General features: G+C 43.6%; 2 protein-coding genes across 4 annotated transcripts; both read left to right on the top strand.

The window, feature by feature from the left end:
- Nucleotides 1-182: 182 nt before the first annotated feature.
- On the top strand, nt 183-13496 carry LOC308109200 (limbin-like). 3 transcript variants are annotated; one of them, XM_080462632.1, is made up of 23 exons: nt 183-580; nt 1590-1653; nt 2008-2162; nt 2255-2314; nt 2425-2611; nt 2736-2836; nt 2974-3039; nt 3167-3301; nt 3535-3674; nt 4330-4654; nt 4873-5112; nt 5249-5424; nt 5816-5975; nt 6064-6240; nt 6348-6658; nt 7247-7421; nt 8997-9140; nt 9369-9596; nt 9782-9996; nt 10086-10173; nt 10264-10433; nt 12566-12667; nt 12943-13496. In XM_080462632.1, the coding sequence occupies exons 1-23, from the start codon at nt 383-385 to the stop codon at nt 13340-13342; spliced, it is 4017 nt and encodes a 1338-aa protein (XP_080318758.1). In that variant the 5' UTR covers nt 183-382; the 3' UTR covers nt 13343-13496. The 3 variants fall into 3 exon arrangements, with proteins under 3 accessions (XP_080318758.1, XP_080318756.1, XP_080318757.1); XM_080462630.1 differs by having other exon boundaries at nt 198-580; nt 1587-1653; XM_080462631.1 differs by having other exon boundaries at nt 265-580; nt 1587-1653; nt 5816-5980; nt 6069-6240.
- Nucleotides 13130-16556, top strand: cytl1 (cytokine like 1). Its single transcript, XM_080462634.1, has 4 exons — nt 13130-14716; nt 14801-14845; nt 15501-15647; nt 15749-16556. The coding sequence occupies exons 1-4, from the start codon at nt 14564-14566 to the stop codon at nt 15851-15853; spliced, it is 450 nt and encodes a 149-aa protein (XP_080318760.1). The 5' UTR covers nt 13130-14563; the 3' UTR covers nt 15854-16556.
- The last annotated feature ends 154 nt before the right edge of the window (nt 16557-16710 follow it).

Here is a 16710-nt window from a genome sequence, read left to right as displayed (position 1 = left end):
AATGTGTGCTTTTGTTTTTTTCAAATATTTAAAGATGTAAAACCCCAAAACAAGAACAATAATTGTACGTGCCATCTCTTACATTGAAAGGTAAAAGCGGAAATCATCCTATGTCTTTTGTTTGCCTTGGAATTTTTTCTTTTCTTCCCAAGTTTTTTATTTTTTTATATTTCTTTTTTTTCTTCCTCCATAACTTGTTCTGCTGTGGAGATCATGGCTCATTTGTTGGCCTATAACTCGTCGGGACGGCACGCTCTGTTCCTGTCCAGCGGCTGACAGGACACAGAAGATGCTCTCTTTCAACACTTTCTTCAGCGAGACGGGGGAGAACGTTACACAAGACAATGCGGAGCGATAGCTAGCGGCTCTGCTCGGCGGTCGAATGCTGCGGGTCCACTCCCCGGTGAAGGGCGTCTCCATACGGTCGTTGCTCCTGAACATCCTCGTCTGCCTGCGTCTGTTTCTCTGGGTCTGTTGTCACGACGTGTCGGCTGGACGCCAGCTTCGTCTCTGTAAGAACTGTACCTCCGAGGACGCTTCACGGCGCACCGCAGCGGCCCCTCTCTCACAGAAACATGAGGTGAGGAGCTCCAGAAAGCTGGAGGTTTTTTAGCCTCTGTTCCTCTTAAGATCACGTCTCCGCTGAAGATGGTTCATAAATGTGTTATTACAGCTTCTTATTCTCAGAATTCTAATTCCTGTTCTCACGTGTGTAGATATAATGTGTGCAATAATAACAACATCTCAGGTAGTTTTCCAAACACTAACAACAGTATCATGCAAGAATGTTAAATATTGTCTCAGGTATTATCTTGTTTTTATCTTATTGTTTACTATATATATATATATATAGCCACTCTTTTATTGTTGTCCACTTGCTGCTGTAGCAGTGCAGATTTCCCTCGTTGTGGGAAAAATAAATGGTTATCTTATCTTATAAATACAGATCCAAAGGTTTGGAAAAATAATTATTTCCTTTTTTACGGACAGTCAGTTGTTAATTGTACATGACGTTCATATCTTGTATGCATCATTTATCAGCAGAGTGACATGTGTTCAAGTCAAACTATAGTTATTATAGAAAAAGTTAGTGAAGCTCCCTCTTTGTTAGGGTGGAATTAAAAAAGTTATTTTAACTTTTCACTCCTTTTTTGAGTTAGTATCTATGAGTGTATGTATAAGGCATGCAGATAGGCATAATTATAGCATCACTGTTGTTCATATTATCCTAAAAACCTAAATTTGGGGATATTTGCAGATATGTTCTTTATATATGCAATGTCTGACTTTTTTTTATTTCTCTTTTGTCTACTACATATTTCACAAAAATATTCTTCGCGAATATGATGTAGATCACCTGGTGTAAATTACACTGGAATGTGTAGAAAATGATGTCCTTCAAAAGTACGAATTCCCAGAAATACAAGTTGATAACGGAAATGAGTATTTGTAATCTGGTACTTGTAAGCTCGATGTGAAGCAAAACCGTGTCAGCCATTTAGACACCATTGTTTTGAGAGAGTCTTGCAACATTGCACAAGAAATCACATTAAATGTGTAACAGCAAACATCCTTTTTCTATTTAGCAGAGCCTGTCCACAACACGTGCAGTGCAGCATGACTCGGGAGGGAAACAAGCTCCGAGGATGGATGGTGTGTGTGCTTATCTATGTTTATTCATTGTTTACTGCATAAACGGTGCGTTCCCGAATACGCACTACAATGTACTTTATGGTCCACATAGAGAAATAACGTTTAGGCTGATGCAACTGCAGAAATAATCTACAATTCAGCATTTTACACGGAACAGTAAAATAACTCATTGACACTTCATTCAGAGGAAGACGTGCAAACTTTACGGTACAAAAACAAAGATACAGTATGTGACTGCCGTGCTACATTAGGTTTGTTATATTGGTTCTGATGTGCATACAATACATTTCAGTCTCTTGTGCATGGCTGCATCGGTTGGTAAAAGTGTTGGAACCCTCTGTATTTGCACAATAGGTATAACCGAAGTGACCGGCCCTGGCCCCCTCCCGGCTTCGGCCCCCTCTGGCCCGTGGGGACACTCTTTGCTCAGCTACATGTCAGACATCATGCATATCAGGAGCAGCAGAAGCGCGCTCACCAGATTCAGCCCTGGACTGTCTCTGCCTCAGGTGTGTTACTTCATTTTTAACTACACCGTTGTCTACAGGCGTTTAACGTTACAATGCATGAGGCAATAACATTGTTTTAATTGGCTGTGCAGGTTCAGAGTGTGCCGCCTCCTCCGTCGGCGTTTGGTGTGAAATTTCAAAAGTGTGCTCAGGTAGATCAGCGTTTCTTTCTCCAAGCTTGTATCATCGACCGCGCAGTCCGTGTATGAATGTGCTGTCGACCTTTATATGTCTCCTCCTCAATCATGTGACCTGCCCTCAGGTGAAGCTGGACACTCATCCGCCTCAGCTGACCTTCTTCCTCCTGATCCACAACTTGGGTCCTGTCGGTGGCACCAACCTGTCTCAGGTGGCCGTCCGGGACTCCATTTCAGGGATCGTGCCTGTAAAAACTGAAGGCCGGGTGGTGGAAAAAGGCTACCAGACGTTTACTATCGATTCACTGATCGGTATGTTTGAGAGTCAGAACAACTAGTTAGACAGAGTTTCATTTGAATATAGTACGTCAACAGTTTGATTGTGTTGCTATACTGTCTTTTCAGACGTTGACATTGTGTTTTCATACTTTTCAAGCTGGTTCCCACATTATTGTAAACTACACCGCTCATGTGAGGAGTCACAGGAGTGAAGTCCTCGACCTTCCTGCTTTTCTCACCTTCTCCAATGCCTCGCAGGTACTTATTCATGCGCGTCATATCGCTGAAACATCTATCGGCAAACATTTTTGATAACCTACAACTACTTTTTTTAAAAATTCCACTGTGTCAGTACTTTTGCAGTGTAACATGGTTTTGTTTTCTTCATTCCACAGAATGATGTCAGCATGTTTGGCCCTTTAACAGCTAATATGACTCTGAGGGTGAATTCCACCGACCGGGTACGTTTCAGATGGATCCTCGACTGGAAACACAGCTGCAGCACTCGGCGTCACATGTTTGTGATTTCTATGGTTTAAATAAAACAGTCTTAACGGAAAATCTGACGTAACTGCCCACCTCTTTTAGATTTTTCCGAACCACGGAGTCCATTTTGCTGGGTTTGTTGCGGGCTTCTTTGTCATGTTACTGCTGCTATCGTTGGGGTTTCTGGTCACGAACCTGATCGGTCCCAGAGCCAGACTGAGCCTTCTTCAACAACGGGTATCACAAACTTTAAAACACCAAGCATTTTTTTTCAGTCAATAGCAACAACAAACTGTTATCATAAGTAAAATTCACATTTCTACGTCTGCTATTATAGTGTTGTTAGACTATCAACAGTAAAGTACAGTTTAATTAACCATTTTTTTTCTATAAATATACTTAACTTTTTCTTAATCTTTAGTCATGTTTACTGTCTTATTGATTACATCAGTTATTTTTCATTTTTTCAGAGAAACAGAGGCGATTCCGACCCCGAATATGCAGACTGCGACCTGAGTGAGACGGTTAAGGACGAGGCAGCGTTTGAAGATAAGATGGTGGACATTATGGTACTAGAGGATCCCCAGAACATGCACCAAGCTCTGGAAAAGTGAGTCAACACTAAAAGGACTATCGGTGTGTCCATCAGCTGGGAACTTGGAAAGTTTTGAGGTCATTCCCACTTTCCAGATTGAAATTTTCATATGACATCAAGATACGTGTGAGTTCCACAAGACGAGCTTTGTTTCTCTCATATAATCTACCGCATGGCTTAACTGATGCTCGTAAAGTCAATATTTTTGAGAAGTCACCTCTGCACATATGAAAATACCACTGTTTTGGTAGATTGACGGCTACGCAGGCTAAGCTAATGTAGGTTATGCTGGTGAAGGCTTCTTGCGATGAGGTGGGTTTATTACACAGTTCATCATTGAGAAATGCAGTTTCTCATGTCGATTTACAATCCCACTTGCTTCTGGGATTTTCCGAATAATCTATTACTTCCATTCCCATGCTTTTCTTCATTCATCTTTTGTAAATAATGAAATAGGCGAGATGTATACAGCAGGTCACCGGTCCATAATAGGTGATAATCCAGAAAAAAACACACAACCAAGAGTCACCAATAAAACTTAACGATAAGAGAAAGCTGTGGAACCCAAAGAACGCTGTGACATTTATTTTATTACTTATTGAACCTGTATTTACCGTGAAGATAATCTGTCTCTGTATATCTGAACTAAAACCACTTCAATCCCTCCAAGCCTTGAAATGTCAACACTGCTGCACGCCACCAATAACCTGGAAGCCACGCGGATTCAGATTTACAAGGATGTGATGTCCTCCCTGCTCGGTGGGCTGCGAGCACGGGGCCAGGCGAGCACCAGGGCCCAGCAGAGGCTGCTCAGCGTGCTCCACGGCCAGCTGCTGGGGATGGAGGGGCGCCTGAAGGAGGAGAGAGGGGCCCGCATGGCTGCCCTGGCTGGTCAGTGTAACCTGGAAACTCGGGAAGAAATGGAGGCGGAGCATCGCAGGGAGGCTGCGGAGAAGGCTCAAGCTGAGCTGCTGTGTCAGCATGCAGACCAGCAGGTAAATCTATATATGGGTTTTTGTTTTATTTGTGTAATTGGTTTTTCTAAATAATAATGTCTACTGACCCCGCGACCCTGTACAGGATAAGTGGTATAAAAATTGAATGGATGGATGGAATTTCTACTGACTAACAAGAGAAATATCTACTACGCAGTATTGTTGCTTTTATGAAATATCGTCACAATACTGTAAAGTTCCTTCATGTATGTCACCAGGAGCTCCTGCAGTGCAGTGTCCTTCTGGAGAAACTCCACAAACTGAGCCAGAGTCGCCTGCAGCGCAGCTTGTTGGTCCGACATGAAGAAGCATCGGCAAAGGTCCAGAGGCAGATCATTGAATGGCGACGGGTAGAGCTGCACAAGATCTTCTCTGAGGAGCTGGAGGAGGCCACCAGGATGGGAGAGTTGGAGAAGTGCACAGCTAAGAGTCTTCAGCATGATTACTTCACTTGCCAGGTGGAGTGGCATTGTTTGGAGTTAGACATTAAGAGATAAAACAGTCAATAGTCATCAATTGATATTCAACATGTGAACATAGAAAAGGGAATTATAACCTGATGAATAGTATCATTGTTTGATGCGTGCTGTCCAGGATCAGCTCGAGGAGGTGCTAGATGTCATCCTTGCCAATCAGCGCTATGTGCTGGCTGAACGCAGCGCACAGAGGAAGTTCTTAGTGCACAGCCTCCACAGCCTCAACAGCCTGATCTCTGACACCTTCACCAGCACCTCCAGCAACTTGGACAGCTGGTTCACTCACATCAGGAGGTAGGAGCGTTTTGTGTATACTGCAGAGGTGGTCAACTGATCCTCTCATGCTGAGAGACATATATATTTGTACCATACCAAATAAATAAAGATAATAATTCCAGTTGTTCTGTCTGATCTCTGATGTTCTTATATCTCCATTTTGTATTTAAAAACGAATTCAAAATGATCAGTTTTATACTTTGTTTTTTTTTTTATTCTGTTTATAACTTAAAATAACACGTATATGAAATGCAGATGAACAAAATATTTTTAAAATGTGTTTTTCACCTAAAAGTAAGCAAACATGCATAATTCAACATATACTCTGCATTGCATCATAATAATGTTGATTCTTCCCCGTTTTGGTCATCTGTGGTTTTATTCGTCTTTATGTTGTTTTGTCCACCAGAGGGAGCTGTGGGCCTGCAGAGCAGCTCGACCAGCTGCAGGAGAACGCTCAGAAAGAGCTGTTGATGGTCAGGCAGAGGCTTGATGAGGCACTGAACCAAGAGAGAAGAGCCATGCGCTGTGGGCTGATTAAGAAGAGGAGGGAGCTTATCTCCGAGATGGTGAGGTCATCACAAGTATATCTGCTGTGGACTGACAACCACAGATCACATCGTGGTGGCTATTTCTCCTGCTCTCTGCTCTGTCCAGGTGAGGGTCCACAAACAGAGACAGAAGGACTTGTCAGTTCTGTCTAAAGGTCTCGAGGAGAAGGTGGAAGTAGCACAACACCTGAACTGCTGGCAGAATCTACTGACCGCTCACAGCTTGGAGCTGGCAGAGCTGATTAACAACCTGGATGAAGAGGCAGCAGCAGACATTCGCAAGGTTCCACCCTAAAACTACACATCAGTCAGTTATATCACCCAATCACCGGAAAGACCCAGTCGGACCCAGCTTGACTATCTGTGGTTTAACCCTTGTCTGCTCTTTAGATGACCATGCACGTGAGCCAGACTGCCATAGCAGATGCCAAGGCCATCCAGCCTTCTGCAACCCAGGCTGTGCTGACGCTCCTCCCTCCGGGGGCGCAGCGCTCCCTGCTGCCGGTGGAACCTGACGCAGCGCAGGCACAGGCCTCAGGACAAGGAGCCAGTACTCTCCTGCAGGGCCAGGAAAGACTGCACCAGGAAGGCAAGGCTGCTTTACGCACTCTGAGCTGCACCAGGGAAGCTCTGCAGGAGAGCATGAAGGCAGAGCTGCAGGAACAGAAAGAGCTCAGGGCGAGCTGCAGAGATTTTTTCAGGTCAGTGAGATAATGACACAAGCCACGTCATATTAGTGAGCTATTGTTCACAAAAGCTGTGTTTGTTGCACCCATAATCAGATATTTCAGAAGGAGAAATAAAGAAATGGAAAAACACATTTAGGAAAGTTTTACAAAAAGAAAGAGTTTTAGAAAGTTGGAAATATGTTGTTGGTTCCAATGTTCAGGTTAATAATAGATGGAATTATAACTGTCTACTGTATGTAGTAATTACATTGTCATGTGTTCATGTGACACAGTATTGTCATACCTCCACCCTGGAAACACATGTAGGCTGAAGGCTATGTTTTACATTGACATGTATTATTATTATTATTATCTTTAACAACTATTGTATCAGTGGAATGCTTTGACTTTGGCTCAGATTTCTACTACCAGTCACTGAGGCACAAGATCAATATCACCATTCAGCCTTTATTATAGTCATATATAATGTATTATATTGTGTGGGATGACAAGTATTGGGTGATGGAGCACTAAAACCATAATGTTTAGATAGATAATAAAACTCATGGTAAGTGGAATCAATGTGCATTTCTCTGTGATGACGTCTTCTCTCCGTCTCAGGTGTTTGACTTTGTCCCAGCTCGCTCTGTCTGAAGATGACAGGCTGAGGATGAAACTGGAGTTTCAGAAGTGTCTGTCTGTCATAGACCGCTGCCTGGTGCTGCCCCATGCCATCTCCAGAAGTAAACTCCACGCAGCCCTGACGGTGTGGAGGAAAGAAGGCGAGAAACAGATGGTGAATAAATGACACACATACAGCAGAATTCACTTTATTAGCTCTTTTGATGCTGGTGTGTTGAACTATTACTATCAAAAGATTGTTTGTCACCGTTGGCATTTATTTGTCTTTTTCAATTTAATTCACATGGGCTTAGGGTTCAATATAGAAGGCAGAGAAGCTCTGATATCCCTGTCCCCAAAACAAACTAATGCTCATTAGGAGGGATCCTGAGCCATTTCCCGGCCAACTGAGAACTGAGTGATATTATTGCATCCGTGACTCCTGGACCAGCCTCTCAGGCCTGTTCCTACTTTGCGGTCCCTGAAACACCACCAGCAGGAGGTAACCAGGAGGCATCTACACCAGATACCAAAAAACAACTCTACAGACTAATGTGGAGGAATCCTGAGAATCCACAGACCTCGGCCTCCTCCTGTATCCCTGAACTCCTCACCGTTCAGACCGCCACCCTGTGGAGAAAACCTTTTTCCCTGAGATCTCGTTCTATAAGAAATGTCAGGGTGGGAATGCAGACAGAGCTTTGAATGGAGATCTTTGTTTTACGGCCCAGTTTCCTCTCTCCATCACACATGAATACAATCCTGTGATAATTAAACTCCTCCTCCTCCGCCTGAAGACCATATGTCATTTGTTTGTATGACAGAATGTGAATTCACCTTCGAGGTGTTCAAAAATGTTTTTCAAACTCATCTGGACTGGATTATCAAACATCCTGTCTTTCTGGATGATCTGTGAGAGGAAAGTTGATACGTTGTTCCACAGCCAAGACTGTAGCCTGCATTGTTCCCCGACTGTCAGTCCAAGTCTTAGTATGAATACCATACTCAAGAACTGAGGATTCATGTTGGAGTTGTTGACTTGTATGAAATGCCCCCCTACGTAGTGGAGGGCATTTGTACAGTGACAAAGAGCAGAGATACCATACCCCAGCCCCACACACGACGCCTACCGGACATACTATCCATGAAAGTCATGAACAGGAGCCAATGTACAACAATCAGAGTCCAACACTCGACTTGAAGGATCAAATTTAATGATGGCTTTTTAAAATCACTCCTGGACTTCATTGGCGACAGTATGAGAGACATTTAAAAAAAATGTTTTATTCAACCTGAGAATCAATTATGGATTGAAATCTTAGTATCTCATCTTAGATTTTAACAAGGGTTAAAATCCCCCCCCCCCCCACAACAACACCACCACCACCAGGTAGTTAAAGAGCTTTTGAACTACCTGGTGCTTCCAGTTCATTGAGAGAAGCTTTATTCTTCCCCACTTTTTGTCAATGCCTGCAGCTATAAATACTTTTTGTATTCAAAGGAAGAAACCTCTCTGTTTTGAAGTAAAATATAATTGTGCTGTTTTGAAACAGAAAAGAAAAAGGGGACGATGACCGCCAGTGGAAACCACACTGCTATCTGCCTCAATTGTGTGGCTGCTGCTTGAGTGCACATTGTTATGCAGAAATAATACAGGGCTCCGCAGAGTGGTTTCATTTCTAATCACATCATAACAGTGAGCTCGGAGGCCTTTTCCCAACCGCCTTGTGGGTCTTGTGGTTTCTTGCAGACGAATGCGCCGTCCAAGGGGAAACCCAGTGAGGCCAGACAAAAAGCAGACACGTCTGACCTACTGCGATTCCAGAAAAGGCTGGAGGAGAGGATCCAGCTGTTTGAGAAGGAGAAAGAGATGGAGAGTGGAGTGATGAACAAGGCAAGGCTTTTTCTTATTGATCACTTTCCATTGGCCTTCAGCTTAAGTCTCTTTTAAGAGCCTCCACGTCCTTCCGTGTGTTTTATAATGTATCAAAAGCATCTATTAATCATGAAGATACAAACCGCAATCCTCAAACTCCACGATGGTTTTTGCTCAGTTTGGCCGTCAGGATTATGAAAGAGGTGGTTTTTGTGGCTTGAAGCAAATCTTCTCACGTGCTGGCAGGTGTTGGAGGACATGCAGAGGGAGAGAGAGGACGCTCTGCACTCTCAGGCAGGTGGCCTGGCCACGCAGATGGCTGCCATCCACTACCAGAAAGCCGAGAGGAGGACCAAGGTTTTGGAGACCACCAGAGCGATGCTCACCCTGCACAGTATGCTCATCCAGCTGCTCAGAGAGAGAAAAAACCAAGAGACGCAAGACATGGCTCAGAGTATCCAGAGCCACTGCTTGGTAGGCAGTTCTTCACTCGTGGGCAACCTGTGTTCAAACTGTGGATGACTGCTGATGTCTATGAAGCACGTGACGACATTGAAACCCTGCGGTCTTGCAGGGGAAGCTTTAATTTGACGTCTTACTCCTGTGAACTTGGTAAGAGAGTTGATTCAACTTTAATTAAAAGAGTTAATTCGCCGCAGGGCTTGGAGGAAGCAGAGCAGCAGCTTCAGAAGGAGAGGTCGGAGTTAGACGGCTCGTCCAAAACAGAGGCCTCTGATAAAGATCAGCACAAGGAGGAGGAGGAGGAGGAGGAGGAGGAAAACATGTTTCAGCTTCAGCTGGATTCTCGGATGACATCCATCCTTCAGGGGTCGTTTTACAAACGTGAACAGGTCCTCGCTCTAATTGCTGAGAGGTGAGCGGTCAAAGGGACTACTGCATTCAATGGGAGTAGACGCCAACCGTAAAATATTTTACACTGAAGAAATTGCGTTGTGTTTTCAGGTTTCAAGTACTGACCGCCAACAGTCAGGCCATGGAAGATCTGAAAGAACAAGTGGAGCTCAAGAAACTGTATGCAAACTGTGACCAGGTTCGACTTCATTCAGAAAGGAGCAACAGAAAATGTCTGGAAACAGCAGAAAGCTGTCCTCCAGGTGTAACGTTTTCCTTTTCCGTTCAGGATTTGGAGTTTGCGTCTCGGCTGGTGAAGCAGAGTCAGGTCTCTGCAGAGGTTCTCCTGGAGGCTCTGCGGTTTCTCCTCCCAACGCTGCCGGAGAGCGAGCTCCTCTCCATCACTGACGTTCTCTGCCCGAAACAGCACCCTATTTCCGCGGAGCAGGAGCATTCTGGGTAAGAAGCACGCTCAGGGTTTTATTTCCTGGAAAATATAGTTTGCGTTGTCGAGAGTAGTTGTTCCCACTCTTTTTTCCATTGCACCCCCCCCCCCCTTTTATTGGCTTTGAGAAAAGAAGTGAAACATTGGCAGGGACAGCGTCACACCAGCATACAGAAGCTTCTGAAATAAATAAAAGAAAGTTGCAATTGCTGAGGTACTCTGTCGAGTCTTATTCTGGTTTTCTCGGGGTTCTGAAAATCTTGTTTTGACGCCCTGGCAGTGGTTAAAATCCCAGTGACTTTTCTCTCTGGTGCAATAACACTAAAGATAGTATTTTTGCCTTGCGTGTTGCATTCCAAGCGTTGATTTTCCTCTTTTCCTGGAAAAGGAGTTTCTGCTCAGAAAGAACCTCTCCTGGGACAATTGAACAGTTTTGAAAAGCCTTCGATTTGGCCAATGATTCTTGGACTCTCTCTGATCTGCATGCCAAGTCACAGTCCCGTAGTGCAGCAGTCCATTACCTCTGGTAATGCTGGAAGGAATTTGTTTGTCCTGGAAAAGTTGTGAACTTAGTTTTGCTGTTACTGTGTGTGAGGAAACTCTTTGGGACTGTCTCACGGCGTGACCTGGCTTCTTCAGTGGTTCACATTACATGTTTACCGAGGAAGATATCCAACCAAAATGGCTTATTGACTAACAAAATCGGATTTGGTCGTCAACTAGTGTGTCTCAGTTTGTGTTATCTTCATGTCTTCAATGAGTACAGCAGCTCTGACGCAGTCAAAGTGGTTTTGCCTGAAGTCCACGGCCGGGGTCTCAGCATTTTGAGTTTTAACAGCAGAGTTTTCTAAACAAAGTGATTAAATGAAATCATTGATTCGAGAGCAGCTGGTTGAAGGTCGGCCACGTCCTGGTACTGTCATGAATCGAAGGAACAAATGCTGCTTTGAGTATATCTTCTTCACTAGGGTCTTTTTCCCCAAACCAAGATGGAGAGATAAATTATTGTACTCATCATTTCATTTCCTTCTCTTCCTGATAGCCTGGGACAGTCATGTCTGGCCCCTGCTGAGTTTGGATTACTGTGCCGATGAATAAATGTCTCATGCATGAGGTTGCTTTGGATCCAGGCTGCCTGGCCTAAAGACAAGGGAGTGAAAATGTTCGGAACAACATGCACGACATGTGGTTTCGTTCTCTACTTCAACTGCCTTTTTCCTGCTTTTTGGAATCGAGTCCATTCGTTTCTAACAGCGGCTTTAAATCTAAATCAAGAGATTTCATGTGAGTTGTTTATCATTCAAGCAGGGAAATGACATTGTCCGTTTAAGTCGTCCATCTAGATCAGCCGAGCTGCTGTCATTTTGAGATGTCGATCATGAACAGTTTAAGTCCGTAAAGCGTCACAAATCCATGTCCTCAGTCCGTTGCAACTAAGATAACTGTGTTTTTAACCGCCCAAAAGCTAAAAGAAATGGTTACATAGATACATTTGAGCATGATAAAGAATGTGTTCATGCTCTAAAGAAAAACCGCAAGTTCAAAATCATTTTCCCAAATGCTCACTTCTGGCTGGAAGTGGATTTAACAGCTAATTAAAAATGTATGGTAACATTCTCAAACCGTGCTTTAGTCAAACCAATCCTGATACTGTCTTAAACGCTATTATGAGATGTAGCTGTTGTTGTTTTTTTGTAAACAAGCGTCATATTGATTGCTAATGACGTCTACCTCAGTCTGACCCAGTCTGATAGTTTATCCATTAATATCTGGGGAGAGTTGTCTCATCTGAATATTAAACATTGACTGGTAGGATTTAAAGTCAAACACCTTCACCTAGATTTCCAAGCTGTTAATATTAAGTAATTACAGAGTAATAACAAAGATATCCCATTAAAAATGTGGTTACAATCGCGTCTTTCGTGTCATCCGTGAAACCAGTAATTAAGATACTTTTGGGACACAAAGGACAAGAGCACAATGTTGTCTGTCTGCTTGTCGCGTCTAACCTGTAATACTTCAATGAAAAGATTACGTGACACTCATTTGTAACTTATCATTATTGCTGAGTCAGTTACTCGGCCTGCGTGAACATTATTTGCAGAGGTTGTGTCGCTTCACACGATGTCGATGCCCCTTTGACCAGGTCTGGCGGGGAGTTTAGCAGAAGTCTTCCTGTCAAACTGAGAGACGATATCCTGCAGAAAAGCATCCCAGACGTGACGTGCTGCGCCGCAGAAAAAGAGAGGTGAGTTTGATAAAGTTCTCTTTTTTCCATCGGCCATGTTAGGAACATGATGCTGGAGTAATTTTGTAGTTCCGCGGTCACCAGCATTGATGACAAACCTCTAATTCAAGTGAAATATGCCTTTCATCAGAGGAGGGTCGTGGCTTGGCTGAGAGACACACACGCACACACACACACACACACACACACACACACACACACACACACACACACACACACACACACGCACACACACTAAAATACTCCAGCACTAACAAAAGCTCCTTTGTCCTCAGACTCCGGGAAAACATGCAAGGTCTGATGGAAAAACTGCTCCCCGGATCCCGTCTCCCGCGTCCAAGAGATGCTAAACCTCTGCTGCTTCAGGAGAAAGAAAAGGACAACAGTTTGACAAAAACACAGGAGTTTATTTATGAATCGGCCTTGCCTGGTGAGCGGCAGCACGGTGACGACGCACAACAAAAACCCAGTGGCACGGTGAAAGAAGCATTACACAGCGCAGCAGAGGGACACGCGGCCGCAGCCTCCGCCTGCAGTTTTGCTTCTGGAGAACGGCTGTTTGTGTTTCGAGACCCACCTGAATCATGTGACTCTGCAGATGTTCCCAAAAGGAAGAAGAAGAGGAATTTCCTCAATCTGAAGAAAAGCTCAGTGGCTCCAGCAAACCTGCCTTGAGACTTTTAAAAAATATTGTGCTGTCTGTTTTATGATGTAGTCCACTAACATCCAAAACAAATTGGTAGTTTTGTAGCACATTTTTCTGTACTCCTCCAAGTGTTTGTAGCATCTGGCTTTGTTTTTTAAGTAAAGGCAGCTCACTTACCCTGTTAGCAGTTGTTTCTCATGTGTTCTCGGACGTGGAGGTCAGAAATAGGTTAAAATGCTGGTTATCATTCAACTCAGATCCTCTCAAACACTTGATCACTATTCCAGAGACAGAAAACACATGAAGGCAAATGAAGAGTCTGGATGTCTTGAACATCCTTTAAAACTTGAATTCATGAATACAGATTTTAGTCCAGTGGTTCCATTTAAGGTTTGTGTCCCTTCTTCTGTTTAAAAGACGCGTGGTAATGAAATGCAGTGCTTTTGCTGTTGTCTATACTGTATGTTAACAACAGTAGGGTTTAAAAAGTGTGAGGCTGATCTCCCCCAGCCCCTCGACTCTGAGGCAGCTCAGGCTTCGGTTCACATCAAGCAGGATTTCTTTAGTTCAATGCCAAACGTCTAATGTTGGTCAAATTGGAAGGTTGTGAATAGGTAGTGAGATTCATGGTCATAAAGTCACATGCTTGTAATGTTTGAAATATTTAGTGACCTTTGTATGTCGTCTGCAACTGTCACAACTGTTAACGTTGGTTGGGTTTTACTACATTTAAATATAGATAGATAGATAGATAGATAGATAGATAGATCGATAGATAGATAGATAGATAGATAGATAGATAGATAGATAGATAGATAGATTGTTTTTAATCATGATTTCCTCTCAAATGATCCAATCATGGTAGAAAATCCTTCTCCCTGATTTCCCCTGAAGACTCGCAGCTTGCGTTTTATTTGAAGTAACAACACATCCAGCGACCTGACTCTCCTCACATACTTCAACATGTACAGCCGGTTTTTATTTGTTTTAGAAAATGAGCTCCAAAACGTTTCATCAGATGGCCCACCGCCTGTATTTTGGCCCATATTTCGTGCGCGCAGCCCTGATTTGCTCTCCTCAACCACCGTGGACCCCACATGTTTTCCCCCGCGCGCGCCTCCACGTCATCCTCAGACCTTTTTTTTTTCTTTTTTCTTTTTTCCATCTTTAAATGTGCTGCCGGTCCTCCTCTGGTCCTACTTGGACGACTGTAGGAGCAGCTGAGAGGAGGACTGTGTGGGACCACCGTGATGATGATGAGGCTCGGGCTCGCCGCGCTGCTGTGCGTCTTCAGCCTCGCGCGTCTGTCGGAGTGCGCGCCTCCGACCTGCTACTCCAGGTCGCTCGGCCTGAGCAAGGAGATCATGACGCTGCTGGATAAAATACACAACTATCACCGCACGGTATGCAAACGCCACTTCCCATGCGCTGACTTGCACTGAGACTCCAGCGGGTCTGATTTAACGATGACGTTTGTTGGGTTGCAGAAAGCCTGCGCTCTGGTTCTTCCTACGATCTTCCTCGACGTGCACGTAAGTAGAAACGACACTTTTGGAAGGCGTGTACAATGTTAGTTCAAGTTCATCTGCGAATCTTTACGTCATGCTTCAATATGTAATACAATTTCACAACTTTTAGATGTATTTCTGTGTCAATATTGGAATAAAATGGAGCAGAAAAGTTAGTTTAAAGTGTACCATTCACTTTTACTTAATGTTTCATAATATCAACAACATATAGAGCCGCAAGTACTTAGATCAATCATTTTCTTTCCAATTTCAAAACTGCCACCATTGTTTGAATAGGTGTTGATGTTCTGATTTATTACATGGTATATACTATTCCTATTCTACCAACACCAAGGGCATGGATGTGTGTGTCCAGACCCCCACTGCTCTCCCTCCACCAACATGCAGTAAAAGTAATGTCAGTGTTAATTAGTTAATTAGTTAATAAGACAATTTGTTTGAAAAAAGTGCTGTTTTTTTTAGTTGTCCTTCACAATTTGTAAAATGACATCAAGCAGGTCAGAAACAAGTTCAACCTAAAGATATCTGCTTCCAGCTCACCTACAGGTCATTGCTGTTGATGTGTCATACGTGAATTTCACAATAAAAATAAGTACATCACAAAGATTAGGTTCCGTTTTAAAGATTTTTTTATAAAGATTGGTTCCTCTCTCTGTAGAACGCATGCGTCACCACCAAATTGCGGGACTTTCTCTACGTGGTGTTGAACCATCCGGACCAGTACTGCCGAGAACGTCCCAGGATGGTGCTGCTGAAGCGCAAAGTCCAGAATCTGCACACCATCATCACCAGAATCTGTTATCGGGTGAGAGCCTCCGCAGAGTGTGTTTGGTCTCATCACACTCTTTCCCATGCCATCAGCAGCTTGACAGCAGCTTGACCTTGTGTGTTTTGTTCTGGTGGCAGGATTTGGTCTTCTTCACTGATGACTGCGAGGCCATTGACACCGGGCACAGCCGGCCTTACTATGCAGAGGACCGGCTTCAGCTACTGCAGGAGGACGAGAGATGAGAGATCAAGACCCTCACAGATATACACTGGGCTGAACACTCCAGTGTGCAGACTGGTAGAGCATGTACAGTATGCACATCGCCCTGCTATTGTATCAGATGCAGCATGGACACAGGACCGCTTCATGTCGTACCTACGTCGGCTGCAGAACCTGTTAGTGTACATGTGTGGTTTACATTCCAGCAAAGAGAGCAGAACTTTCCACAGGAAATTTGCTGAATGCCAACCATGCCGATGAAAAACCTTGAAATAATAAACCAATAAGAGATGCTTGTGAGTCATGCCTAACCACAGCTTACTTACCAGACCTGATCAAAAGTCCACGTGCCATTAGGAGAAATATGTTTTGTTGTCTTAACCTGTAGTCAGACCAGCGCAACTAAAAGAAGCACTGTGCAGCGTTTTGTAAACATCTGAGGAGGTGAACATGGTGGTTATGAATGTTGTGTAAGAAATTAATGTCCGATGTACTGCCTTCTCACACTGAGATATACAGTGTTTCTCTTCCTGGGGTTTCTTAAGTACACAACGTTTTATAGCAAAGGAGTTCTAACTGCTGCCTGCCTGAAGAAAATGTTTTCAGGACCTTACGCAAACTGAATGTGATATTATGAAACCACCGCTGGAATAGGAGTGTTATGTCTATGTATCTTTACAATAATTATTCAGTATGTCCGACATGTAATAAAAACCTGTAATCGTGTTTCACATTTTATGTTTTCTTCTTTCAAAGATGTGTCCTGGCCACTTTTGGTTAACAAATTCAAAAGAAAGAAAGAAAGAAAGAAAGAAAGAAAGAAAGAAAGAAAGAAAGAAAGAAAGAAAAGGTTCTGGCTCATGTCCGATGGGGGGATAAG

This window comes from Lipophrys pholis, assembly GCF_963383615.2.
Source record: "Lipophrys pholis genome assembly, chromosome: 4".
NCBI classification, from domain to species: Eukaryota; Metazoa; Chordata; class Actinopteri; order Blenniiformes; family Blenniidae; genus Lipophrys; species Lipophrys pholis.
This window is presented reverse-complemented; position numbering and strand designations above follow the sequence as displayed.